This window comes from Salvia splendens, chromosome 5 (genome assembly GCF_004379255.2).
Source record: "Salvia splendens isolate huo1 chromosome 5, SspV2, whole genome shotgun sequence".
Taxonomy (NCBI): domain Eukaryota; kingdom Viridiplantae; phylum Streptophyta; class Magnoliopsida; order Lamiales; family Lamiaceae; genus Salvia; species Salvia splendens.
The window spans coordinates 4912390-4938873 of NC_056036.1; the positions used below are offsets into that span (position 1 = coordinate 4912390).

Below are 26484 nucleotides of genomic sequence, written 5' to 3' on the forward strand. Positions count from 1 at the left end.
TCCATCATTGACTTGAGCCCTCTCTGATACCATGATAGAAATCCATGGGTTCCATCCTAAAACCGATGGAACCCATGGATTTCTATCATGGTATCAGAGGGGGTCACCGAGTGTGGGTCAAATTTAACTGGCCCAGCAGTATATCTGGGCTATAAAACTGAAAAAATGACTGGCCCAGTAGTATATCTGGACTTAAAAAAATGGGCCAGTGGCCTAGTCGATCAGAAAAAATTTGGTGAGTAGTCCAATCGATCAGAATAAAGTCCAACCCCTCCAAGGTTCACCTTGAAGGGTTTGAGGAATGGTGTTGGTAATTGAAACTAAAATAATATAATACAACTATCCCACATCGGTGTACAAAGAGAACTGAAATCACTATATAAATCTCATGGGCCTCTCCTCCTATCACCAATTGGTTTTAAGGTGGAACCCATGGATTTCTATCATTTTTTTTATATCGGGCATAGAAAAGTCCTAGGGGCTAAGAAACATGCCCTTCCACATAGTACTAATAATTAGCAAGGAAAGACAAATAACATAAAACCAAGCTTGAGCAGAGTACTACATAATTACCAAGGAAAGACTAATAAACCTAGAAGCAGGGCTGACTAAATATACTAAAATATCGCACTTACCGTACCGAAAATATACTAACAATATCGAATTTACGGTATACCGCAAGTTGTGGTATGGTATGATACCTTACCGATATATTTCGGTACGGTAAAGGTATAGATTTTCGTATACAGCGGTATGCCGCGGTATACCGCATATATAGTATTTATAAAAAATTTGGTATATATTGTTTTTATAAATTATATAAAAATTGTTAAAAAGTTAAAATCCATAACCCTATTTTCACATTTTAGTTCCTCTGCCCCCAAACACACTCACGCAGAGATGCAAATCCAGTTCGCTGTAATTTGATTGTTGAAGTTTGGTTGATTTGAATTTTTTGAATAAGGATTTGATTATGTTGTAGTTTAATGTTGTGGACATTATTTAGATAGGTGATATTTTATTTTATATAATTGGTTATAAAATAGGAATTTTTTGGTGTGAAACACAGGTATAACGGTATGTCATACCTTATTTTGGTATACCGTACTCGTTATGCCATACATCATTTCGGTATACTGTAAAAGTACGGCATACCGAAATACGGTATGATATACCGCATAAACGGTGCGGTATACCGAAAAATTCGGTAAGGTATAGGTATGACATTTTCTTATACCGCAATTTGCGGTACGGTATGCGGTATGACATTTTCGGTGCGGTATACTGTACCGTGCCACCCCTACCTAGAAGAAAACAGCTCAAGCTCAAGCGGTAGTCATTTCATCAAGAAGACGGGAAACAAAGTTAGAACCCCGGTTCACCATTTGGAGTGCCTTCAAGTTATTGTTAAGGTCAACCATTTCACCCTTGAAGGCAAACTCAACCAAATGGAAGACCACTGTGAAAAGTTGAGGCATAAAAGCAGCGCTGATCTCCTTCCAAGTGTCACGGTTGTTAGAAAGCAAGATATAAGTAAGAAGATACAGCAGCACGAAGAAGCACTTGTGGAATCCAACCCTCTTTTTCTGGTCAGCAGATGTCTTATTGCGAGTTTTGGTGAAAAGGGAGGCAACAACAGACTCAACGAGCTTCAAATTCAGATTCATGGTTTCCAATGAAGAACCAGGGATGGCGACACGGCGTTGTGCTTCTTCGAGCACGTCAACGAAATACATAGAAACCTTCTCACAAGCGCCATCAGTGTCGCCACGGTCGTTCATGACCTCTTTCACCATGGAGAGAACCTGGAGAATGCGCTCATCCCTTTCACGGGCATTCAAATTAATGGGCATTCAGATTAATGAAGCTACGGTTTATATCCTTATAATTATCAGCTCCATGAACCATATGAAGCTTTACCTTGTCTGCAGTCGTGTTCACATTGTTATGCAGTGCTGCCATGGTGATTTGAGTGTCTAAGGTTGTCCACATATATGATCAAACATGTGATTCGACCATTTCTCTTTTTCAAAAATAAAGTGTGATTGGAGTGGCTCTGTTTGAACCCATACTTCATCATAGCTTCGATGAACCTTCCGAACCAGATTCTAGGAGACTGCTTGAGTCCATAAAGAGTCTTCTTCAATTGACATCATTCTCCCTTCTTGAATCCATCGGAGAATCCTGGGGGTGCTTCCATGTATACCTCTATCCTTAATTCTCTGTTCAGGAAGGCATTTGTAACATCAAATTGGTACAGTGGTCAGTCCCTGTTGGCTGCAACTGATAGTAGAACTCTGATTGTGTTCATTTTTGCTACTGGAGAAAATGTGTCATCGTAATCCACTCCATAAGTATGTGTGTATCCTTTTGCTACCAGTTGTGACTTGTATCTATCAATGGGAGCCATCGGGTCGGCGTTTGATAGTGGACACCCACTTGCAGCCGACTGCTTTATTCCCTTCTGGTATGATGCATTTCACCCAAGTGCCATTTCTTTCCAGGAGCATTTCCTTCAACATTGCTTTCCGCCAATGTTTGTGTTTCCAAGCCTCCTCCACGGTCCATGGGATTTCCTCTTCTTCATACGACCCAGCTTCAAATGCTTGAGCCATTTCTGAGAGTTAGCTCTTGGCCATGTTAGCGATTGAATATCTCGCTTTTCTATTTATGATATCAGGACTGTATCTGTTCGGTCTAGAGGGAAGTTTGTATCTTCCGACCTTTTCACTAATTTGTTCCTCCAGTAGGTCACAGATTTCCGGCTCCCCTTGACCTTCAGAGTTAGGCTCGGTATCTGTCTCAGGGTCAGTCTCAAGTATAACATTATCAGGCTCAGAAGGACTTACATTGGATATCAGTGGGAAATTTTCATGAATGACTTCATTGGGCGTTTAAGACTGTATTACTGAGACCTGCTCGTTAGTTCCCTCAATTTCCTTTGTTGGATCTTCCTCCACATAACTTGATATTGATGACCAGCTTGGTGGGTCGATTTTCATTCGTGATGTTGCTCTTCCCCTGACCGCTAAGGTGGGAAAAGAAATAGTCGGTTTCGAGGAAGTCGCAGTTCATAGTGGTGAACATGCGGTTGGATTTATGGTCAAAGCATTTATACCCCTTCTGATTTAACTCATAGCCTACAAACACACATTTGATAGCACACATGAAGAGTTTGGTTCTTTCATGTTTCTAATATAATATAACTATTGATTTTAAGGGGTGAGTGGCCAATTTCTAAATGGTATCAGACCGGGTCACCGACTGTTGGTCAAATTTAACTTACCAAGCAGTATATCTGGGCTAAAATCGAAAAAATGACCCAACAGTATATCTGTACTTAAAATTTGGGCCAATGGGTCCAACTGATCGAATTTTTTTTGGGCCAATTGTCCAATCGATAACAAAAAAGTCCAACCCCTCCAACAACTACAAAGATAACTGAAATTATTATATAAGTCTCATGGGCCATCCTCCTATCATCAATTGGTTTTATGATGTAACCCATGGATTTCTATCGTGATGGATATCATTTTCACCTTTTTATATTATAAAAATGTACCATGAATTTATTAATTTATCATAAAAATTTAAACAATTATAATTATTAATTACACATTCGTACAATATTTTAATGCATGTAATCAATCTTAATATCGATCACGAGCAAACAAGAGTAGGTTCGTGGGCCTTGAGATGAAGCTAATATGGGCCGATGCGTGGCCCATTCTTCAATTGAGCAACGGCGTCGTTTCCTACGAAATTTGAAAAGCGAAAAAAGCCAAAGCACAGGCCGGCGTCACACACTGACGACGCCGTTTAATCTCACCTGTGTGTCCATTCATTTTCAAATTCAATTTCTTCACCTGCTAATCTCTCTCTCCACAACTCCGAGATCGAACAGTAGATTGTGATAAGGCTGTCTCTCTCTCTAGCTATACAACTGCGCAAATTCTGAAGTGCAGTCGTCGCCGAGTCAAGTCCAAGGATCATTGACTCGAAGCTGAGCTGAAGATATGGAGAATCTGATTTCATTGGTTAACCGGTTGCAGAGAGCTTGCACCGCTCTCGGAGATCACGGTGAAGAGACCGCGCTGCCTACTCTCTGGGACGCCTTGCCTTCTATCGCCGTCGTCGGCGGTCAGGTCTGATTTTTTGCTTTTACTTATCCATTTTTCTTTCTCTTTTTCTGTTGGATTAATCTTGGAATTATTGTTTTTGTCTTGATCTGCGCGGAAATAAGGTTAATTGATTTCAAGCGTGTCTACTTCTTGTTTCTATAGATCGTTGCTAATGTTGATTGAGTTAGTATTTTGATTCGATTTCTTTGGGGATCGGAGTTAGATCTGCTTCGCAGCTGTTGTCGATTTGAATTCGTTTCTTTTACATGCTTGTTGGATGATTTTTCATTTCATATTCAGTTGTGCTATTTGCTTATACGGTTTATTGCGCTTTTAAAAAATGTTAGTATATGGGTTAATTGCTGTATATAGAGGAAAATGGATATAATTATTTGATATAACTTGTTGCAAGAATAACTTTTTCCCATACCCGAACTTCTTGGAGATAAATCTGCATAGAAAATTAACTGGAAATGCTAGCATGTGTTTTTGTATTTCTATCTGATTTAACTTTCTACAAGAAAATCCATAAAACTTGTCTGTTTGCACCTTCCGAATGGATTCTTAAGCATTCAGATCTTTTTCATATGTTAATGTGATATTGCTACTATCAATTGAACCTCACCACTTATGTTTTTTTATACTTTCTTACTTACCCCATTTGCATTTTGGTTGATTTGATCCAACTGTTGTAGAGTTCTGGAAAGTCATCAGTACTTGAAAGTGTTGTTGGGAAAGACTTTTTACCTCGTGGATCCGGTAATGACTGTGCATTCATTTTAAAGTTATAATAATAATAATAAAAATAATAATCATGAAATCCCTTTTCTTTAACAATTTGATGGCCTTGATACAAACAGGTATTGTTACTAGACGCCCTCTTGTTCTGCAGCTTCATCGGCTTGATGAAGGCAGAGAATATGCAGAATTTGGACATCTCCCTAGGAGGAAATTCACTGATTTTGGTAAGTTTCTTTATTGCTGGTGCTTAAATGTGGATGTTACTATGATATGAGATTTATGTTCAAACTTCTCTTTGATTGTTCCAATACAGTAGTTTTTTACAAGATACTGAAACCACCGAACTAACAAGGAAAAAATTCTAATGGATTTATACAAATTTCCCTTGCATTTGTTTGAGACTTCTTACGTAATTGTTTTGGGTATACTTCTCCTTGAAAGCTTGAAGCCTTGACATTTTCTTTTTCTGCTTTATCTGTCCTATCATGCACAGCTGCTGTCAGAAAGGAGATTGCTGATGAAACTGACAGAGAGACTGGGCGTTCTACTAAGCAAATTTCCACTGTCCCAATATATCTTAGCATTTATTCGCCAAATGGTAAGGCAAATTTAATCATGATTATTTTTCGTGGGGACAATGCATTACTTGAGTTTGATAAATAACAATATTTATGGCCGCTGAGTCCATAGTTTATTAGTTTTGAGAGGAATTGCACAGAAGCTTTTGCTCTACTTTTCTACACTCTCATATCTATTTTTCTAAAAAAAATTACAGAAATAAGATGATGCTTTTTTTTTCCTTTTTTCTAATTTGATGTTCAGAGTGGAACAATTAAGTTTGTCAAATTTTCTTATTGCAGTGGTAAATCTTACTTTGATTGATCTTCCTGGACTTACAAAAGTGGCTGTTGGTGAGTTTGTCATTTTTCATGTTACTTCTTCATTTTCTTATAGCTAATGTTAGTTCAAGCATACCATCCTTTCCTTCCAGTTTTAACAAAATGATTGTTTGTTTGTTTTCATAGATGGTCAGCCAGATAGCATTGTGATGGATATTGAAAACATGGTCAGGTCTTACATTGAGAAGGTATTGTACAATTTTTTTAATTGTTTGGTCATTGGATTCAATCAATTTTAGAATGTTTAGGCACATGATATAAATTTGTCAAAAACATTACAAACAAACTTATGAAAAACTATTAAGTGCTCTGCTCACTTCTGATGCTTGATATTACTATTAAGGATATGATTAGCCTCTACTTGGTTTTACTGACAGATCCATGCCTATGTGATTTCTTTTTTCAGCCCAACTGTATTATTTTGGCTATTTCTCCTGCCAACCAAGACCTTGCAACGTCAGATGCAATTAAAATTTCTCGCGAAGTGGACCCTAAAGGTATAATATGTTGGTACTGTTGCAAAGCTATTTGACTGTGTCATATTCTTGCATGTGATTGTCGTTTTTAGAAAGACATTGGTATTAGTCTCATGGTCTGTGAGTTGCACTGTTTTTACCAAATTATTGGAATGACCAAATTATCAATTTTCTGATACTTCTTTATAGTTTATAATAAATTTGTAATATTTTGACACTCATCAAATCATATTTCAGGGGAGAGAACATTTGGAGTTCTGACGAAGATTGATCTTATGGACAAGGGTACTGATGCTGTAGATGTAAGTTTACAACTAAGGATATTGATCTTATATTTTAAGAAAACAAGTAACAGTGCATTAGTTTTGATACTGAGTATATTACTATATTAAACCATCTTGTCTTTTTAATCTTTCTTTAGTGTGTGAATGTGTGTGCGCCTGCCTGCCTGCCCTAAACATTTTGATTGTTATTTATTTGGATATGTAGATCTTGGAAGGGAAAGCATACAGGCTGCAGTTTCCATGGATTGGTGTTGTTAATCGCTCTCAACAAGACATCAACAAAAATGTTGACATGATCGCTGCTAGGCGTAGAGAGCGGGAGTATTTTGCTCAAACTCCAGAATACAAACATCTTGCTCACCGTATGGGCTCAGAGCATTTAGGGAAAATATTATCTAAAGTGAGCACAACTCGTCTTAAACCTTACTGACTTATTTTTAGCTTAAGGAGATATTCAAAGTTTTCTATATGCATACAATACATGTATCTTTTACTGTATATATATATATATATTTAATTCCCTGCTGCTGTTTTCTAGCATTTGGAAGCTGTCATCAAATCACGAATTCCAGGACTTCAGTCGCTAATCAACAAAACTGTAATTGAGCTGGAATCTGAGTTGAGTCGTCTTGGAAAGCCCATTGCAACTGATGCTGGGGTAAGTACTACCATATTACATTTGCCACTAATATATCCCTCTTATTATAAAGGTTTTCTTGGTAGACCTTGTATTCTACCTTGTACTTCCTTTTAAAGTAGGACTGTCCATTTATGGTTCCATTGATGATCTGAATTTTTATAAATCTGGATTGCTAATCCAGGGAAAATTGTACATGATCATGGAAATCTGCCGTACATTTGATGGAATATTCAAAGAGCATCTTGATGGAGTGTATGTATTTATGCTCTCTACTTGTTCTCATTAGGATGTATAATTAGATGTATTTTACTTTTGAATTAATCCTTATTCATGTCATGCCTTATTTTTTCAGTCGACCTGGTGGTGATAAAATATACAATGTTTTTGACAACCAATTACCTGTGGCGTTGAAGCGCTTACAGTTTGATAAGCATCTTGCCATGGAAAATGTACGCAAGTTAATCACTGAAGCTGATGGGTATCAGCCTCATCTCATAGCACCTGAGCAGGGTTATCGCCGTCTCATTGAAACTGCTTTGATCCTTATCAAAGGTCCTGCAGAAGCTGCTGTGGATGCGGTATGCATTTTAACTACGGGTTGTCTATATCTAGATTCCATTGATGTTGATGGAATTATAGAGGATTTGTTTATTAGGGGGGGGGGGGATCACCCGTTTAAATGAGTCCCCTTCATACCGTGAGTCAGTGAGTCCCCTTTTTATTACTGCACCAGACATTTTTTTTAGTTTAATAAATTATAGTACAGCGGATTCATTAATTTTATACATATGGTGCATTAATAAGGAGGGGACTTGGGGACTCATTAATAACCAATTACTAATTTTCTCCATATCTGTACATATATATCTTCATGCCAAGAAGTCATATCCGAAGTCTTCCCATCTAGTATTTGTTACAATATTTCTTTTTGTATGAAGCATATTTAATTGCACAATAATTATATAATTTTCTCTCTTTTCTCTCATAAGGTTCATGGAGTACTCAAGGAACTGGTTCACAAGGCAATTAATGAGACTGTAGTAAGTCATCCAACTTCATTGTAGTATATGTTATGATTTGCTGGTATATACTCGTACAAAGTTATAAGTGACTTGTCGCAACAGTCTTCTACCATATTTTCCTTCTACCTCATAATGCAAAAAAGAAGTGCGATGATATGATTGAAATAGGAAATTATGCTATGATAGAATCGCGTTGCATATATATGATGGCTGTCTGATAACAGCTCAATACTTATCTGTTATTTGCAGGAGCTAAAGCAATACCCTTCTCTCAGAGTGGAGGTCGGGAATGCTGCTATTGAATCATTGGATAGGATGAAGGAAGAGAGCAGGAAAGCAACTATACAGCTTGTTGAAATGGAAAATAGTTACTTGACTGTAGATTTCTTCAGGAAGCTTCCCCAGGATGTCGAGAAGGGTGGCAATCCGACGCACTCAATCTTCGATAGATACAATGATTCATATCTTCGCAGAATTGGTGAGTGAGAATCACCCCTCAGTTATTAGTATTACAGCATGTTCAGATCTCAACAGTCCTCTTTTACCTAATGGTGTCTTTACTTCATCAGGAACAACTGTGCTGTCTTATGTCAATATGGTGTGTGGAAGCTTGAGAAACTCCATTCCAAAGTCTATCGTATATTGCCAAGTCCGTGAGGCGAAACGGAGCTTGGTTGACCACTTCTTCACTGATTTAGGCAAAAAAGAGGTAAACCCCTCCCAAAACAACCTGAAATGGAGTACCTTTGTGTGAATCACCTTCTCCTAGAAGAATCATCTAAAAAGTGATACATTATGTATAGAAAGAATATGAAAATCAAAAAGGGAAACAGTTACTGAAACAAATGAGCTACTTGGTTGAACAGGGGAAGCAGTTGGGAAAATTGTTGGATGAGGATCCGGCTATCATGCAGCGGCGCATCTCCCTTGCCAAGAGACTGGAGTTGTACAGAGCTGCTCAAGCAGAGATCGATTCAGTCGCATGGTCGAAATAGAGAGTTTATGGGTTATATTGCTTGCGTCTCTTGTCCCTCCCTCCCAACCCTTCATTACTACCTATGTATAGTGCTTTCATTATGCGTGACCATTATTCTTTGTATGCTCAACTCAACAGATATTTAGGTATTATGTGCACTCCAGTTTTGTTGTATAATTATGATCTAATTTTGATATTGTAAGTTGTGATTCTTGGCAAATCTGGCAATCTTTTTTTGTTTCTTTTCCCCCCAGAATTCGAGGTTTAGGATTTTTGAGAGAAGTTCTGATTTAACATGTAATGTCCGTTTTTTTTTAATTAAAGGGTGTTTGCTTTTTGTGAATATCTTGTTTAAGATATGGTGTGGTATGTTTTATTTGTTTTACATTATTTATGGGTGTGAATTTTTAGTTTATGGTTTTTGAAAAGCAAATTAATATCCTAATTAATAAATTAAATATCTCTCTCTCTCTCTCTCTCTCGGTTTCTCTCCCCCTCCCCACTACTTTCTCAACCTCCCCACTCCCTCTTAACCGATACATCATCCCCTTTCCAATCTCTCCCCACATCGGTTTTTCTCTTTTCTCTCTTGCAATTGCTCTCAACACCGGTAAGCTCCCTCTCTCCTTCTCCCTCTCGGTTCTCATCTTTTTCATTCACTCCCTCTCATCATCGTCTTGGATTCCTCAAGGTGATACCCCCTTCGTCGTGAATCGGAGTCGTAAGAGGAAGTAAAGCTTTTACACTACGTTGAACTATCCGGGAAAGGTAATACAAGGCCTCAACTCTCGTTTAATTCGAAAAAAACATGCATGTAGGACGTTTTGGGAAGGTTTAGATGCTGAATAGGTTTTGTGATTATGTGTTGTTGTCGAGCATGTTTTGTTAGTAACTGACAGTGGGTTCCGACCCCGTTTTGACTGAGCAAACGATCTCCTTTTGGTACGAAATTTTTAACCGTATAAACTTGGATGTGTCTTCGGTGTGGTGTGTAAATTTCAGCTTCATTGGATGTCGTATGATTTTACTATGATTTTTGCAAGTAAACTGCGCAGTTCTGCGTGTGGTGTGTTCTGGGTGTTGTTTGTGTGTGCTTTGGGTGTGTTTCTGAGTGTTGTGCTTTTGTGATGTATGTGGGTGTGTTTGGCCAAGAGATGGCTCGGAGGAATCAGTGTTTGGTTCGAGAGTTTTCGTGTGTGTTGGCCGAGAGTGTTGGGTTCAGCCTAGGGCAGTTTTGTGGAGAGTCTGGAAGGGATGATCCCAGGTGTTTGGGTGTGTTTTGGGATGTAGAATGCGTGGTGTGTTTGTCGTATAGGGTTTGAGAATCGGGGGTCAGAGGAAAAGGGGTGTAAACTAGGTGCCGAGCAGACGGCCGAGGTGGTCGGCCGAGGTGCCGAGCATGCGGCCGAGATGGTCGGCCGAGGTGCCGAGCAGACGGCCGAGACGGTCGGTCGAGGTGCCGAGCCGGACGGCCGAGATGGTCGGCCGAGGTGCCGAGCAGCTGTGCCGAGACAGGTGCCGAGCTGTGCCGAGACAAGTGCCGAGCTGTGCCGAGACAGGTGCCGAGCTGTGCCGAGACAGGTGCCGAGCTGTGCCGAGACAAGTGCCGAGCTGTGCCGAGACAGGTGCCGAGCTGTGCCGAGTCAGGTGCCGAGCTGTGCCGAGACAGGCGGCCGAGGTGCCGAGCCAGGCGGCCGAGACGGTCGGCCGAGGTGCCGAGCCAGGCGGCCGAGGTGCCGAGCCAGGCGGCCGAGATGGTCGGCCGAGGTGCCGAGCCAGGCGGCCGAGACGGTCGGCCGAGGTGCCGAGCCAGGCGGCCGAGACACCGAGCCAGGCCGAGACGCCGATCCTTTTTCCGAGCTTTTTCCGAACCTTTTTCCGAGCCAAGTGAGCCGTTGCACAGTAAGGGTATGCCAGGAGTTTGAGTGTTGTGTGTGTGTCGTGTGCGCGTTTTGAGTACGTCGTATGCGTGTCGGGTGCGTGCGGGGTGTGTTTTCGGGCGTGTCTTTGTGTGTTTGGCTTATGAGATGTTGTTAAGTGTGTGTTCGTGTAACGTGCTAGATGTTGAAGTCGTCCACGTAGGAATCATGCATTGTCGTTTAAACATCGTCTACCCTGACTCTAATCATGATTTATTTATCTTTCAAAAGGGTGATCTTTTTCGAGGAAAGTGTGGTTGAAGGGAACTGTTTTAAAAGCTAAGCAATCGAGGTGGGCTTTTCTACCCTACTTTTATGTGGGTTATCTTTAAATACGGACTTTGTTCCGAAAATGTTTATGGAGGTGAACTGTTTGTCTTGCCAATTGTTTTGTTTTGAAACCTATCTGAAGTGGTTTACCACATATGTTTAATCGAATTCGGGTCTGTTGGGCTGCGAACCCTCAGGCTAGTGTACACGAGACCGGGAGCCATCTGAGAGCAAGTTGGCCGGTCTAGTTGACCTGGGGTGTGGCCACGCCCCTTGTCATGGTTGGATCAGATAGTGTATGATTGAGGGAATAAGGGTGGCAATATCGGAAAATGACTGCGCAGTCGAATTTATGAAATATATTTTGGTGTACTTGGGTTATTTTCATTACACTCAAAACCCCAATGTTACACTGTTATGGCATGACAAACTATGATTTTGGCGTGTGTCCACTGAGTGCAATAAGTACTCAGCCCTGCATGTTGTTTTCTTAATGTGCAGGTTGAGCGGCGATGGGGAGGACGGATGTTGAGCAGTTAAAGTCAAAATGCGTTTCACTTTGTTTTGGATAATGTCGTGTCGTCATACCCGGCATTATCTGTCTCTTGATCTTTTTCCGCTGCTTGTAATCCGAAACAATGTTTTCATTTAAACTCTGGTTACTTAAACTTTTGAAATGTCGCTACAGTACCTTGTTTTAAAATGAATTTCCTTTTATTAAATGTCTTTGGGTCAAATATTCTTGTTTTTCCCCTTTCTTCCCCGCTTCTTTACTCCTCCCCTAGTCGCGGTCCACCGTACTTCCTATCCTTAGGAAATGCGGGCGTGACATAACATGCATTGAAGGTAAATATTTTTTATTTTCAAAAGGTGCAATCTAATAGTACAATGTAAACAGAAGATTAAAGCTTGAAATTTTGATAGTTCTTGAACAAAATTTTATATAAACTTGTGAGTTATGCAATGTGTGTATTGTATAAGACCAATTGAACGGTAATGAGTTAAATTAAATTTGGCTAAAAAAATAGTTGAATATGCAATGTGTGTATTGTATAAGACAAATTGAATGGTAATGAATTAAATTAATTTTGGGTAAAAAATTAGATAAAATATGGAGGTGCGGGGAATCGAACCCCGTGCCTCTCGCATGCGAAGCGAGCGCTCTACCATATGAGCTACACCCCCAGATTGATTTGGAGATCCTTTAATCGTATAAAATAATAAGACAATTGAGATATGATGCTAAAAATCAGAGTTGCGATGTTTGTTTTCTCTACCATCACTGAGGCGCTACATTTTTCTTATATGATTATATATCTACCAGTGGAATAAATTGACCACATATTGATGTCATTTTGAATGACTTTGCAGCCTTCTAGTGAAAATTCACATCTCCAGGCTACTAACATTTTTCACTATCGCCTTGCTTATCATCTTTTTCTTTTTCTATCTCAATATCATTTCCCTAACAGTTCGATACATATTGACAAATTTTGTTTGTGTTATGAACAACATCAACTCAATCTCTTGCTCTTTTTCTGAATCATTATGCTATATTGTGTGTTATGCGTAGAAAACCTTGTAGTACTACTATATAACACTCAAATCTTGATTTTTCTATGAATTTTCAGATAGGTAACTGCCCATTTGTTCCGTGGAAAAATGATGGACTACAATTTAGTGTTCGCTTACAAATCATCCAAGTGATTTTTAGGCAGGACGCTACCCGAAATCCGTTGACTGTGATTTCATGAAGGGTTCATAAAAGGACAAGGAGAAGTTCTAAAATTTTTAATTTTGATCACACTTGACAGAAAAGCATAGCAAATAGAAACGTTAAACAAGGGAGATATCAAGCACTGAATCAAAAAATTGTCACAGAGATGATATAATCCAAAATATTGATATCAGAATTGCTTTCTATGAAAGAATTAATCAGGACTTCAAAATATCCATTACGCACTGTCAAAATTTGTCTCAAAATAAAGGAAAGAATGTATCAATATGCTCGAACTCCTTTACTCAATGGTTGAAGAAGGCAATACTAGGATCACCACATCCTTGCAAGACCTAGAAGAATTTCCAAAGAGAACCTGCACGTCTAAAGATCACACCGATCAGCACATGAACAAAGTTCTCGGAATATATTTGAAGAAAATTTTCACTTCTTTTGAAAAGTTGCTCATCTGTATTGAACAGTTGTGCTAGTGACTGTGAAAGCAGAAAACAACTAAAAGAAACAATCTTACACAGGCAATGCATGCACCATCTCAATAGGAGCAGCTTTCAGCACTCAAAAACAATGTTATGAGAATAATCTATTTAAACTCCTGATATGATGATAAGGAAATATGCTATCGAAGTTTCAAAGGGTATATTTAGGACTAACCTTTATCAGCTGATCAACGTGCTCATGCCTGTATCAAACATCCACATACAAAAGTTGACCTAGGTATTATCACTTCCGCATTACTGAAATGTAATCCAGTCTCTTCTCAGCTATCTTTCTGTATTATGTGAATCTCCTCATGTAGCATTTGCTTAGCTGGTCTCTTTAGAATCAAATCTCGGAGAACTAGGAAGTTTCCCTGACAACTCTACTATATACAACTTTGAATGGCTGTGAACTATATGGTCGTTTGAGCAAACTTAATGGCATTCGCAACATATGCTTTTTGTTCCTTTTCCCTCTAACTAAAACATTGATTGTTTTCTCACTGTCAGGCTTACACTGCTGTCTCTGAACATGATAATCGTTGCACCTCTCGGATTCTTCAGTTGGACCATTACTGCTATGTAAAAGGTTAACAGCAAAGGGCAGACCATTGAAATTGGATGCACTGATTTCCTCCCCATTACCTGATTGAACCACATTATCACGTAAGTTCTCCACTGCCTCTGATGCCGGAAGATCTATTTCTTTCTTAGACTCATTCCCAGAGTCGAGATCCAATGGTAATGCCAGATTTAGGTTCTCTGAGTTGATGGTTTGTTCCTTTTCCTCCAAAATAGGTTTAGCAATTGGTTCAACCACTGTTGGTGAGGGAAATTCTAATGGATGGCAGCCAGGCCAAAGTGTGACAGGAATGTATTCTTGTGTGTTAGCACGTACATTGCATTGCCAAGCAAATTGACCATGATGAAACTGGTTGCTAGTTAATTGAAAAGTGCTAGGTGATAGCGACGGGGCCTGTGTGTAAGGAGGGTACACAAATGGTAAGGGGTGGAGCATGTTTGGTGTTGTTGGGGGCGAAGGATACGGGTGGTGAGGAGAGGAAATTGGACTGGGCAAAAGAGTAGCATGTCCTTGAACAGCTCCTGGACCAGAAGAGAGAGCAATATTCATAGGCAATGGTGCAACACGTGGACTAACGACTGATGGATTGTATGGAGCTGCTAAAGCTGACAACTTCTTGTTAGAAACTTCTCTAGAGTCACCTGGACATGTCACTGGAAGTTCTAATTTCTGTTCTTCTACCCCTTGCAAAGTGGTTTCTGAATCATTATTGGATTTACAGACCAATAGATCCTCAGTACAAGTACCAGTTTCCGACGAAGAGTGAGCACAATTTGATACATTATCTGTGTGAGTACCAAGCTCTTCATTTTGACTGGACTGCACTTCTACCATACACTCAGATACAACCACCAATTTTTCATGATTCTTTGCACTATCGGGGTGTATTTCCTCTTTCTCTTCAAGAGCTTCGTTTTCATTTCTCAGTTGAGCTGTGGAACCCATGACTGAATCCTGGATGTTTCCTTCTTGATCATTCTGCGAACTTTCTGCTGTGGACATAGATTTTTCCTGGGCTTGTTTGTCCTGTTCTTCAGGTTCCTCATCCTTGGGATGTCTCACCTGCAACATAGATATGGTACCAGGTGGTGCCAGAGCTACTTCCTTATATGAAGGAGATTTACCCAGACTTACTATTGAACTTCTCTTGGCAACAGTTCCAACCTCTTTCTGTGCAGATACCGGTCTTGAGTCTGTTGGAGAGCATAATGTCTCATCTTCATTTTTGGAGTTCTCCCTTGAACCGTCTATGTTGGTTGATGAAACGGACTTCACCCTATATGCTACAGTTTTCACAGCTTTCCATCCATACTTAGCCCCTGGGGATGAAGTCTTTGCTACATAATATTCTGCTATGCTTCCTGCAGGAACTGCACGTTTCTTTAAAACATAAAATTTTCCACTTTGGTGGTTATTCTTCAGTGTGGCAAGTTCCAATTCAGCAACAAGATCATTCTTCTGTTGATTAAAAATCTTAGTTCCATGCTGACGTCGCTGCCATAGTCGTTTTCCAAACAAGCCAGATGATCTTGGTTTTTGAACTGGCTGCCACCCGTCTTCTCCTTCAGCAAGTGTATCATGTGATACATCATTGGAATCAGGAGTTCTGATTTGAGGTTCCCTTATTAATGGCTGTTCAGGCTGGACAAGTTTTTCATCAGGAGATTCTTTCACAGTGTCTTCGGACTGAACTGGCTGAGAAAATGACGCATTGTTCACAGCTGCCTCAGCATCAGAGCTGTGGACTTGTTCATCTTCCTTTGCCTCCGTTGTAAAGGAAACTTTCGGGGGAACTTCAGTATCTGAGGTGGCTAGATTGTCATGAATAACTTTCTCCTTAGCCTGCAAATCAACCATAAAAGAACACGGAATTTAGATTATCATATAGAAATTTGAGAACTTAATATGAAAAGCATATTTATTTGTTGCGTTAAGAGAAAAGCTGCATTTCTCCTTCAGTCGAAATGGCCATTTGGTTAGCTAAATAAGGAACATGAGCAACATGAGAAAAACAAGAAAAACCTTTGCAATGTGATTTCTTCTCTTTGATCCCATGGCTTCTTTCCCTTTAGCATCCTGACTTGGATTTATGTAGTCAAGCAAATCTGATACACTGGCAATAACAATTGTGAGTAACTAAGAACCAATCTAGATTGCTGATTTGAGAATGTATGCACAACACATTCTCCAAAAAGTGGAAATTTACATGCATGAACCGCCAGATCCCAAAAAGTGATTTACCTTAGGTGGCCCTTGCTGGCTATAGAAGCATCAGGCTTTCGTGTCCCATTTCGAGCAGCTTCTTGCTGCTCAAAAGCCTTTGATTCAAAGTATTCAAGCCACGCAGCTGCATCCTGTAGCATATACAAATAAAAACCATGAATTGTTCAACCAAACTCTCCAAAAAGTTTGTGACAGAAATATTCACAACCAGAGACTATAGTACAGAGATCAAGAATCTCAGGAACTTAAGAAAAAAGAGTGCAAAAGAACTGGCTTCAACTTTATAGCATTTTGAGGAATCAGAAAGACACTAATACCTGAGTTCGGAGGTCATCTGGTCCCAGCTTTGCCCTAAGTATTTGTAATGTTGTCTGTTCATGCTGAACACTTAGAGGGTATGCTTCCATCAATGAGAGGGCTATTGCAATGGCATGATAGCTTGCAGCAGTCTGAAATGAATCAAGAAATAAGCATATGTTTATCTGAAACATGCAAACCCAAGCATACAAAGATTATCGAAGTACTTTTCATTTAGGTACACATTTTAAAGTAAAAGACAAAGCACCAAAAGGCTATAGTTGAGAGGATAGACATTCAAAAAAATTCAGTAATGAGAGAATCTATCATATCTTCATCATTCCATTGAAAGGAAAGAAATCAATTGATAAATAAATAAAATCACATAAGAATACATGAATAATGCAGTAGCAAGAATGCTAATTATTAGCTGTATTAGCACGCAACCTGAATATGGTCTGGGCCAAGAAGTTTTTGGTTGCATTTCAGTGCTTTATGTAGATATCTTAGTGCAACGTGCACATTACCCAGGCCTTCCTCCATCATAGCCACATTTATGTATGTTGCCGCAGTATTCGGATGTGATGGGCCACAAGTGAGATGTAAAAGATATAATGCTCGCTTCACGTATCTAGATGATGGAAAATCAAAGGATTATTATTATATGTATCAATCATAAAACAATGACGTAAATATATGTTAAAACCTAGAAGAGATCAATATCTCTGTATTATAATAAATTATACTTACTCAGTTTCAGGTTATTTAATCTTTAAGCAATAACCAAAAGGGTGAAATGCACTAGAGTAAATTCACACACAAAGATAATTGAACAAAAGAGAACAGTCCCTGTAATCATAGTATCTTGCTAGTATGATAACTGGAAGCTAATATTCCATATATAAAGTTGGAAAATGCAAAAGGTTCATCTTTGTAAGGAAACTAATACTCCATATATAAAGTTGGAAATGCAAAAGGTTCATCTTTGTAAGGAAAAAGCAGAAAGTTCTTCCAAATTTTAAAAAGGAAAATTCACAGGTAGGAATTTGTGGAATAATTTCAGAGTGCAAAAGGCAGTGAGCAATGAACATACTTGAGAGCCAATTCCGTGTGCTGTAGCCTGTAATAAAAAACAGCAAGATCCCCATAACTTTTCATGGTATCAGGATGATCAAGACCTAGCTCTCGCTCATTGATATCCAACGCTTTTTGCTGATAGATAGCGGCCTGTATATAATGAACAAATAAACAGACTTCAGTACTGAAATAGACATGTAAAATGCAGATATAGTATGTATAAATTCAGTTGAGAAATAAACTTCCATGGTTTCCCCAATATGCAAATGTCAGATAGTACAAAAGATTGAGCAAGGACCTGGTTGAAATCTCCAGTGTGATATAAAACAACTGCAAGAAGGCTGTAAGCACCAGCTGTCATGCGGTGATAAGGACCACATACTGCTACCAACTTTGCGAGGGCCTAAAGTCATTGATAAAAAGTACAGCTGTTTTTAATTGAGTAGCCAAAAATCAAGGCAGTAGCAATACATTAATTCAGCTATTTAGAGATTGTTTTATCTGAATGTCTTTCTGGAGTTAATCTACAAGAAATGAGAAGAGAAAATCCAATGCGCAGTTTTTGACCCAACTGCAGGATCTCCATGTAGAAAACATTTTAAGGATGCCCCACAAACATATCATCTCCAAAGGATATGTCACGTCACATATGAAATACCTTTGTTCCATAGCTAACAGCTTCTTCAAGTTTTCCTTTATCCAAGGCAGTTTTAGAGGATTCCAAGAGTTGCCGTCCATCAGCGGATGAGCATGCCGCTTGCTACAGTACAAATATCACATTTCCTTTTAGGTGAAGAATTCATATATGGAAAGGTGAAATTACAAAATCTACTTCATTATGGTGGATAAGGATCCAAGCTCACCTTATGCACTGGTACAAGGCTGACTATATCTTCCTTCTGAAAAGGGTGTGCAGATTTCATATCAAAGTCTCTTGGTACAAGCTCAATACCCACCTAGGAACAGATAAAGACAGACCTTCAAAGCATTACCATGATGTGAACTCTTGCCTATATTGTCTAAATCAAACAAAAAAATATTACTCCCTCCGTCCCACATAATTTGTCCCAGTTTTCCATTTCGGTCTGTCCCACATAATTTCACTTTTACCATTTTTGGTAGTGAACCCCATATTCCACTAACTCATTCCTACTCACATTTGATTATAAAATTAATATATAAAAGTAGGACCCACATTCTACTAACTTTTTCAACTCACTTTTCATTACATTTCTTAAAACTCGTGCCCGGTCAAAGTGTCCCAAATTATGTGGGACGGAGGGAGTATATCATTCTTTCTGACAACTACAAATATTATTTTCAAACATCGTGCTTTGAAAAGCATATGCATAAAACGATATCTTGCTTTATTTGAACCCTACAGATTTAGCAGGTACACATAGGTGTAGAATATCGATCTTGGATTCAGAACAATATGCCAATTGAAATAACTTTGGCAGGCAGAAAAAAATTTAGGTAGCAAGAAATTGTAAGTCCGCCAATTACATGTATGCATATTTGATAACCTCATGTTAGAGTTACTTTCCAGTATGTTCCTGTAATTAGTTAAACAAACATCACGTGAAAGAAAAAAAGTTGCACATTTCAAAAGAAGTTCCATTCATATTTCATCTCTTCAAGCTTAAATCTAATATACCTTATGGCATAAACCACGAAGGATCGCAAATTTTCTAATGTCTTCATATTTGAAATTCTTTATATTCCATTCGTAGCGCTTCATAAGGAACACGTCAAGCCAATTCCACACAAGAGAATTGACACCAGATGGCTGATCTGGTTGTTTACTTTCAGGAACTCCAAGCATTAAATTCAGTGCTGCTGCAATTGCTGCGGCCATTTTCTCAGGCTTCTCAACTGCTGATATTACTGCCTGCAGGATATGCTTAAAAGCGCGTACTATCATCTCATGTATGCAAAGAGATTGCACATGTGATAACTTCTCTGAAAGCTTAACCTGGTAGAAGGAGGAAACGTTATGCATTAATCATTATGTTGTACTCAAGTAAGATAATATGGGAGGCTATTCCCCATCCAAATAGCAAGTGACGTTAATAACATCTACAGACTACAGCAGGACAACTCATGCACCCAAGTATAGTGTGATGGTGAGCCGAATAAAAAATATCCTAGAATGCATGAAAAACATATCAGTCACAGGAACTGCAAAAACCTACAACTTGTCCAAGTGATCGCATCCGAAGACCTCTAGTATGCATGAAATCTGTCAATGTCCGACCATCTACTGGTGAGAGCTCTAAAGAACCAAAATCTGCAACCTGTTATCCATGATAAATGTTACATGTAATAGAAATGATACTTCCAATCTGATTTATATTGAAGGCAATATATATAGTTACCAGTTTTGGCAGTGCTACATCATCATAATATTTTTGGGATAACTCAATCAGTTCTTGCAGTGACTGTCAAGATTAATAGCAGTCAAAAACCTGTTTTAACATTGGAAGTACAGATACCGAACCACATATATGAAATGCTACCTTTGCATGAAGTCCAGTCTCTGACTCTTTTAATCGAGAGAATGCAGCATCAGACAACAATGATTTTAACATAATCTCATTTTCAATTGCACCATTATCAATCTGAGATTCTGTCACATTCAATGTTTTTTCAGCGTCATCCTTCACATCATCAGCAGCAGATTTAACGATCTCATTTTGTTGGTCTACCGCACTTCCATCTAATGTCTTCTTTCTACTTTTAAGGGATTTAAGCGGTGTTCCTAGTCCCTCAACCTTCATTTCATTTTTGGCTTTCTCATTAGACAGTTTCTTCTCTTTTTCTGTTTTCTTCTGATCTTGTAAATGTTGTATCCAGCAGGTTCCAAGTTCCCATCTCACAAAAGCATCCAGATCACGTTTTTCTTCACAAAGCTCACCCAGACTGTCTTGCAACAGTCTCTCAACAAATGCTTGGGAATATTCAAGTTGCTCAGATTCCAATGTTTGAGAATGTGCAGATGCTTTATTTTGTTCAGTTGTAGCATTTTCATGTAGTAATACCCTTAAACTGCAAAACATGAGGTCAAAGTAAGAACTAATTGAATTAAAGACAGAAACCTAGAAAACTCTAATAAGACATAAGATTAGATATTGGTTAAGAGCAGACATGCATGGTTGCACAAGCAACTTCTTTTGTGAATCAATTTGGAGGTAAAGGAACAAATTGTGTAAAATAAAGAAGAATCAATAGTAATTAATATGCTACTAAGTATAACTACTAGAAAAGGTAGATCCCACAAACCTATCAATATTTAGGGCATTAGCACCACCATCAGGCTGTTCAAGAAGCAATTGGCTTCGCAGTGGAGTATTTGCACTTGCATTGTCCATCCCTTGGACTTTCACACATGCAATATATCCACAATGCCTCACATTTACAACACCTAAAGTGGCAATATCCTGCAAATATTTATTTAATAAAAGTTCTATCAAGATGGAGCAAGATTATAATGGACAACAGCAGTACTTTTCTCATTCCCCTAAGTTTCTTACATTGGCAGCCGTATTTTCATCAGCTGTGATCCCCTTAAGCAGGTTTCTTTCAACCAGTTTCTTGTCATCCAATCCTATAGCTTGTTCTCCATCAATCTTAGTATCGATTTTGCAACTAGCATTAGATGCATCTTTCATGACAGTTATGCTCAAGTCCCCAACTTTCTCTGTATAGATAATTTGACTTTTTGAAGAATAATTAGAATATTCTGGAGTTTGCACTACATGTTTCATAGATGCAATGGCCCTGAAAATTGCAACGTCGACAAATAAACTGTGAAGCAGAAAAGCTTTTCTATCTCTAATTTGCCTCTCCTCAGCAGTTTTGCATGGCATGGATGCAAGAAACAAAAGTTCATTAGCATAAGGTAGCAGGTCACTTTTGCCATCTCTGCCTAGACCACCTCCATTCCCACCCCATTTTTCGTCTTCTGTGGGCAGAGGGAGAAATGTAGATGGTGACTGCGCCGCTACAGGTGGGATAAGCCATGTGTTGGCTCTGAAGCCAAAAGGAAGGTTTCCGAACTGCAGTAAGAAAATACCAGGTCAGGTATATACTGCAAGACAATGTTGTCTAGGAAGATCCTTTAAGATGACAGTTTATCAGTGAAGCTGCAGCAAAAAGAGTAGTAGTATTCCTCTACCTTATTCCTTTCTGAGAATGCTTTCATGAGTTCATCATAAGCCTGAAATGCATAAATATAGGTATGTCAAATCTCATAAATATTTTCAGCCTTTGAAAGGGAACAATCACACAAATTTTTTTCAGACAAAAAAAGTGCAACATTGTTGACCAGCAACATATGTTTAGCTATCTTGAGCTGTCAACCTGGAAAGAAAGCACAATCTAGCAGAATTCTTACAACGATTCTGGGAACTGCAGCTCAGTAGTGCACTAGATTTTGTTTAGAATCCCAAGTACCTCAGATGTAAGAAAGTACAGTCTACACAGCTCAACATGATGAAATGGAATATAAAGATTTGTATCCATTAAAATTTAAAATTTAACAGGAGCTATGACACTTAAAAGATCTTATGTGCATAGCAAAAATGGATATTAAATATGCATGGCTAGTTTAAGTCCCTGCAATCAAGGTTGGAGTGCTTACGTTATCGAAGGCTCTACTGAGCTGTCTCAGCAGGTCAACCAGATTATGACAAAAAATCTGCTGCTTTCCAGTGCCATAAAAACCTTTCCTTGAAGCTTCTATAAAAATCAATTTGCCATTGCACAATTTCACCTGCAAAAAACGTTGCTCAAATTCATGCATTATTGTAAAGTCAAAGCTCAGAACATTCAAGTTCAAGAGATAGAAACAGGTCTCACCTCAAGAAAGAAAAGGTTATCATCATCACCAGAAAGGTCATCGATACTTTTCCTCTCCACCCTCTTTATAACTGCAGAAAGGATTTATAAGTGTACACCTAATGTACTAATAGAAATCCCTAAGGAGAAGTCTACAACAAAGCAAGAAACTAAGAAACCGGACACAAGTAAACCAACATTATCAGTTCAAATCTGTGTTAAATCAAACGAAAAATGGAACAATGCATCAGCTATGCATAGTAGAACTTGCAATCGTTTTGCACATCTTAACATATGCGTTAGATAATACTCATACGTATGAAATACACCAACAAACAGTTCTCTATCGTGATATCACCACCTACAGTTATCTATGTTATCTATCATGATTTGCACATCGATTCCTCCGATCCTGTGCAGTATAATTATGCACCTCCAAACAGATTTCCGCCGAATTGTAAATCATATCAGTTTCAATTTCTGGCGCCAATTTCATTGTATTAAGTTCAACTTTTCCAACGAAATCGGAAAAAACTACATAGCTGGAAAGGTAATTCCAGCTGATAGATGCAAAGAGACGATATAAGAAAAAAGCGGCAGACATTACATTGAAGAGGAGGCGTGAGGTGAGAGAGAGAGAAGAACTCGTAGAAGCTCCCAAGCTTCGGAGAAGTGTTGCTCATCTCTCCTTCTCTATCAATCGCAGCTGCAGACCCGTCCTTCGGATCTGACTCCGCCGGCAGCGGCGGCGGAGAACTGTCTTTCTTATTCTTCGCGCGGGGAGACTTGCCCGCTTTCTTAGAAACCTTTCCGTCCTGAGTTCCACGACCATCTTTGCCCTCTTCTCTGCCCTTGGAATTCGCGGAGGCCGCCGTAGGAGAGGCGACCTTTTCCGGCGACGGTCCAAACGACGTCGTGCAGGCGACGATGTCCAGCAGCCGTCTAACGTGCGCCGTTGCGCTATCTTCATCGTAGTCCTCTGCATTGAGATAACGGAGGGCATAAATGGAATGTACACCTTTTTAGTTGTTACGACAACGTATTGGTAAATTGATGGAGTATTTAATTTTTGCATTTTCTTTTGTTTTATTACCTTCCACTAGCGTGAGGGTGCAGGGTTTCAGTGCGGACACGTCCACTGCATCTTGTAATCGTGGGCCCCTCACCTGTTTTTGAATGACAACAATATAAAGGGTAAATGATTATTGTTTGTACTCCAAATCTGCTTTGGGAAATCGAATGACACTACATTTTTAACTAATTAAAAAATACTCCTTTTCTCGTCACGCTAAGTCGTATTCCTTTTTTGATTGTCCTATTTTAGTTGAGTCATTTACTATTTTAATAAAAAGTACTAACTTTTTCTTCTCTCCTACTTTATTCTCTCTTACTTTATTTTCTCTTCATCTTTCTATCTTTTTCCTTTCCTACTTTATTCTTCCTTCACTTAACTCATTTTTAACACAATTTTTTAAATGTCGTGCCAAAAAAAAATGCTTCTACTACGTAAGGACGGAGGGAGTAAAAATCATACTACATACTACTCATGATAATATCCCGGACAAAATATATTCGTAATTTAAAATAAAATAATAGAGTGATGTCAAATATTAGAGAAAACCAATTAAAAATTATACTCATGATAATATCATCGATTAAATATATTCGTGATTTAAAATAAAATAATATAGTGATGTCAAATGTTAGAGAAAATCTTTGAAATAGACAACTACAAGAGTATTATTGATCAAATGGTACTATTTTTAAAAAGAATTTAGGCATTAACTTGCTTTAGAATAAAATAAATTTTTTGGATATTATTTAAAATATCTTTGACAATTAATGAAGGGTGATAGTAAACGTTAAATGCCAATTACCTCGTGAGATAACGAGTAGTTAGTGATGTTGCTCGTTACTGTATTGACGGACAATAATCGACGAACATCTATGATTCTATCCGTAGAAATTCCCTGCATTAAATTCAAATCCAAAATTTTAAAATTAGGTATATGCAACAACAAAATAAAATATCCATTTTTATTGAACTCGCAATTTGATTATTGATATTCCCTCGCATTCAAGATCTCACATTCAATTGGAGGCTTAAGTCTTTCTCTCTTCTTTAGTATTTTTTCCATTTTCTTTTTTCAACCACGTTGTGTAGGCAACATTTTGAGACCGTTAACATCAATTTGTGGGCAGTCTATAATTAATATTTCCGAGTGAAAAAATTTCTACCATCTCCAATATTTTCCTATGATAAATTATGGGGGAAGAAACTCACGCTTGTTTGCACCCTAAAATTCCTTCAAGAGAAAAATGTACTGGTGATTGCAGTGAATAGAAAAAAAAATCAGATTAACACTTAAGTTTGAGCAGACAAATATAAAAACTTTTATCCTAATAAAATACTACTACTACTACTACTCTATTGGCCATTCGAATTTGCACAATGCATTCAGTTCGCATATCTACATTTCATTTTATTTAATCTGTTCATCATATTTTTGTATTCGAATACATTTACGTAATAAACAATCACAAACCTTCAAAATAACATGAGTCTCGTCTGGCAGATTCACTTTAATATCCACAACGACTGGAAGAACTGCAGAAATATAAAATAAATTACTAACATTAATCGTTAACTTAAAAATAATTCGTAAACGTAATGTGAGGCTATGGCCAATTAAAAAAAATACATATGTATATATATAGTTAAGAATTAAATACCCTTTTCTTCCTTCTTCTTCTTGTCTCCCTTCGTCTTGCCGCGACCACTCTTCGGTGCCATTTCCAAACTGGATTGATAGACTGAAGATTATACGTTTATATTAATCATATGCTTCATGTTATATAAATATATAAATACGATTGAAGAACCTATGATACCGCATTAAATTTTTGCTGGTTAGTACAGATAAGTATTAGCTACAAGATTCTTGTTATTTACTGCATTTAATTTTAACAATTTACAGAAAACAACAAATTGAAGATAGTAATGAAATACAGAAGCGCCAATAGAAGAATGAGAATCTGACAAATTCGAATCCAAGAATTATTTGAAATGGTGATTTAATGCGACTTTTTAAGGTGATAAATACTAATCTGTAGAAGAAGGTTGTACCCTGCTGTGTAGAGCTGCAGAAGGTTGTACTTTGGAAGGAATATGTAAAGTTTAAATAGTAATGAAAAAAAGTGCACCATCAAAGACTTAAGTGTTGAAGCTTTTCAAGTAGCTAGAGAGAGAGAAAGAGAATGGAAGAAGAGCTAAAGAAAGAGATATAGAGAGAGGTGGGGTGTGATAAGGAAGGAAGGGTTGAGATTTAAGAGTCAGAATTATAGTGGCATTTTATGGCAGCTTCTGGCCATATGCAGTGATTAGATTTTCTGATTTTAAACCTATATTCTTTTCTTATAAATTACAAAATTTGTATTCACAAATATTATTACGAATAAATAGATAATCTATACTACTATATGTGTCGAGCAGTGATTCGTGTTCGACCATAGAAACTGTATCATTAGTCGCATTTTTGCGGTATGAAATTTTGTTCCTTTCATATTGAAAATGCAAGTATAATATATCCAACCACGTCTTTAACACCAATATCTACGTGGCAATATATTTGGTTTAAAAACAGTACTATATTATTATTATTATATCAAAATTTATACTACTAATTTTGTTAAAAAAATAATTTTAATTGTGGACGACACAAATTTTTAGTATAACATTACAAAAAAACTTAGAATTTTTGAAAGATAAAAAAATCGAGAAGCAATTACTTGCGTTTTGAAAATGTTTAAAAAGATAGCAACAATTGATGACACAAAAGAAAACTTTCTTAAATTAAGAACAAATTAGCTTAATTTTTTTTATGACGCTTTTACTTGCGTCCT

General features: G+C 38.1%; 2 protein-coding genes and 1 non-coding gene across 5 annotated transcripts; 1 reads left to right on the forward strand and 2 right to left on the reverse strand.

The window, feature by feature from the left end:
* Positions 1 to 3826: 3826 nt before the first annotated feature.
* Positions 3827 to 9379, forward strand: LOC121805364 (dynamin-related protein 5A-like). Its single transcript, XM_042205179.1, has 16 exons — positions 3827 to 4145; positions 4817 to 4880; positions 4982 to 5086; positions 5356 to 5460; positions 5723 to 5773; positions 5888 to 5949; positions 6168 to 6258; positions 6475 to 6539; positions 6727 to 6921; positions 7060 to 7179; positions 7343 to 7413; positions 7514 to 7739; positions 8151 to 8201; positions 8433 to 8661; positions 8753 to 8892; positions 9050 to 9379. Exons 1-16 carry the CDS (start codon positions 4017 to 4019, stop codon positions 9176 to 9178), a joined length of 1833 nt encoding a protein of 610 aa, XP_042061113.1. The 5' UTR covers positions 3827 to 4016; the 3' UTR covers positions 9179 to 9379.
* A 3081-nt stretch (positions 9380 to 12460) lies between these two features.
* On the reverse strand, positions 12461 to 12533 carry TRNAA-CGC. The gene has a single exon. It is a non-coding gene; the product is annotated as a tRNA-Ala (tRNA).
* Positions 12534 to 13176: 643 nt separating this feature from the next.
* On the reverse strand, positions 13177 to 25879 carry LOC121804380 (protein TSS-like). Of its 3 annotated transcripts, none has more exons than XM_042203888.1 (25): positions 25709 to 25879; positions 25315 to 25382; positions 25128 to 25189; positions 24459 to 24551; positions 23675 to 23747; positions 23189 to 23560; positions 22603 to 22673; positions 22385 to 22516; positions 21920 to 21961; positions 21276 to 21800; positions 21025 to 21182; positions 20262 to 20790; positions 20121 to 20183; positions 19938 to 20039; positions 19400 to 19717; positions 18606 to 18698; positions 18401 to 18502; positions 18041 to 18145; positions 17759 to 17892; positions 17113 to 17296; positions 16686 to 16817; positions 16387 to 16499; positions 16168 to 16258; positions 13738 to 15987; positions 13177 to 13441 (listed from the first exon to the last, which is right to left on the reverse strand). In XM_042203888.1, exons 1-24 carry the CDS (start codon positions 25786 to 25788, stop codon positions 13924 to 13926), a joined length of 5706 nt encoding a protein of 1901 aa, XP_042059822.1. In that variant the 5' UTR covers positions 25789 to 25879; the 3' UTR covers positions 13177 to 13441; positions 13738 to 13923. The 3 variants fall into 3 exon arrangements, with proteins under 3 accessions (XP_042059822.1, XP_042059823.1, XP_042059824.1); XM_042203889.1 differs by having other exon boundaries at positions 13177 to 13449; XM_042203890.1 differs by having other exon boundaries at positions 25315 to 25395; positions 25709 to 25836.
* Positions 25880 to 26484: the final 605 nt, after the last annotated feature.

Excerpts from the sequence above, each read along its gene's own strand:
- LOC121805364 (XM_042205179.1), top strand. The coding sequence starts at position 4,017 with ATGGAGAATCTGATTTCATTGGTTAACCGGTTGCAGAGAGCTTGCACC. Across the intron at positions 5,461-5,722 it reads TAGCATTTATTCGCCAAATG|TGGTAAATCTTACTTTGATT; the intron begins GTAAGGCAAATT and ends TTCTTATTGCAG. Across the intron at positions 6,259-6,474 it reads TCGCGAAGTGGACCCTAAAG|GGGAGAGAACATTTGGAGTT; the intron begins GTATAATATGTT and ends ATCATATTTCAG.
- LOC121804380 (XM_042203888.1), bottom strand. The coding sequence starts at position 25,788 with ATGGTGCACTTTTTTTCATTACTATTTAAACTTTACATATTCCTTCCA. Across the intron at positions 23,561-23,674 it reads CACCCTCACGCTAGTGGAAG|AGGACTACGATGAAGATAGC; the intron begins GTAATAAAACAA and ends ATCTCAATGCAG. Across the intron at positions 18,699-19,399 it reads TTCGTGGTTTATGCCATAAG|GTGGGTATTGAGCTTGTACC; the intron begins GTATATTAGATT and ends ATCTGTTCCTAG.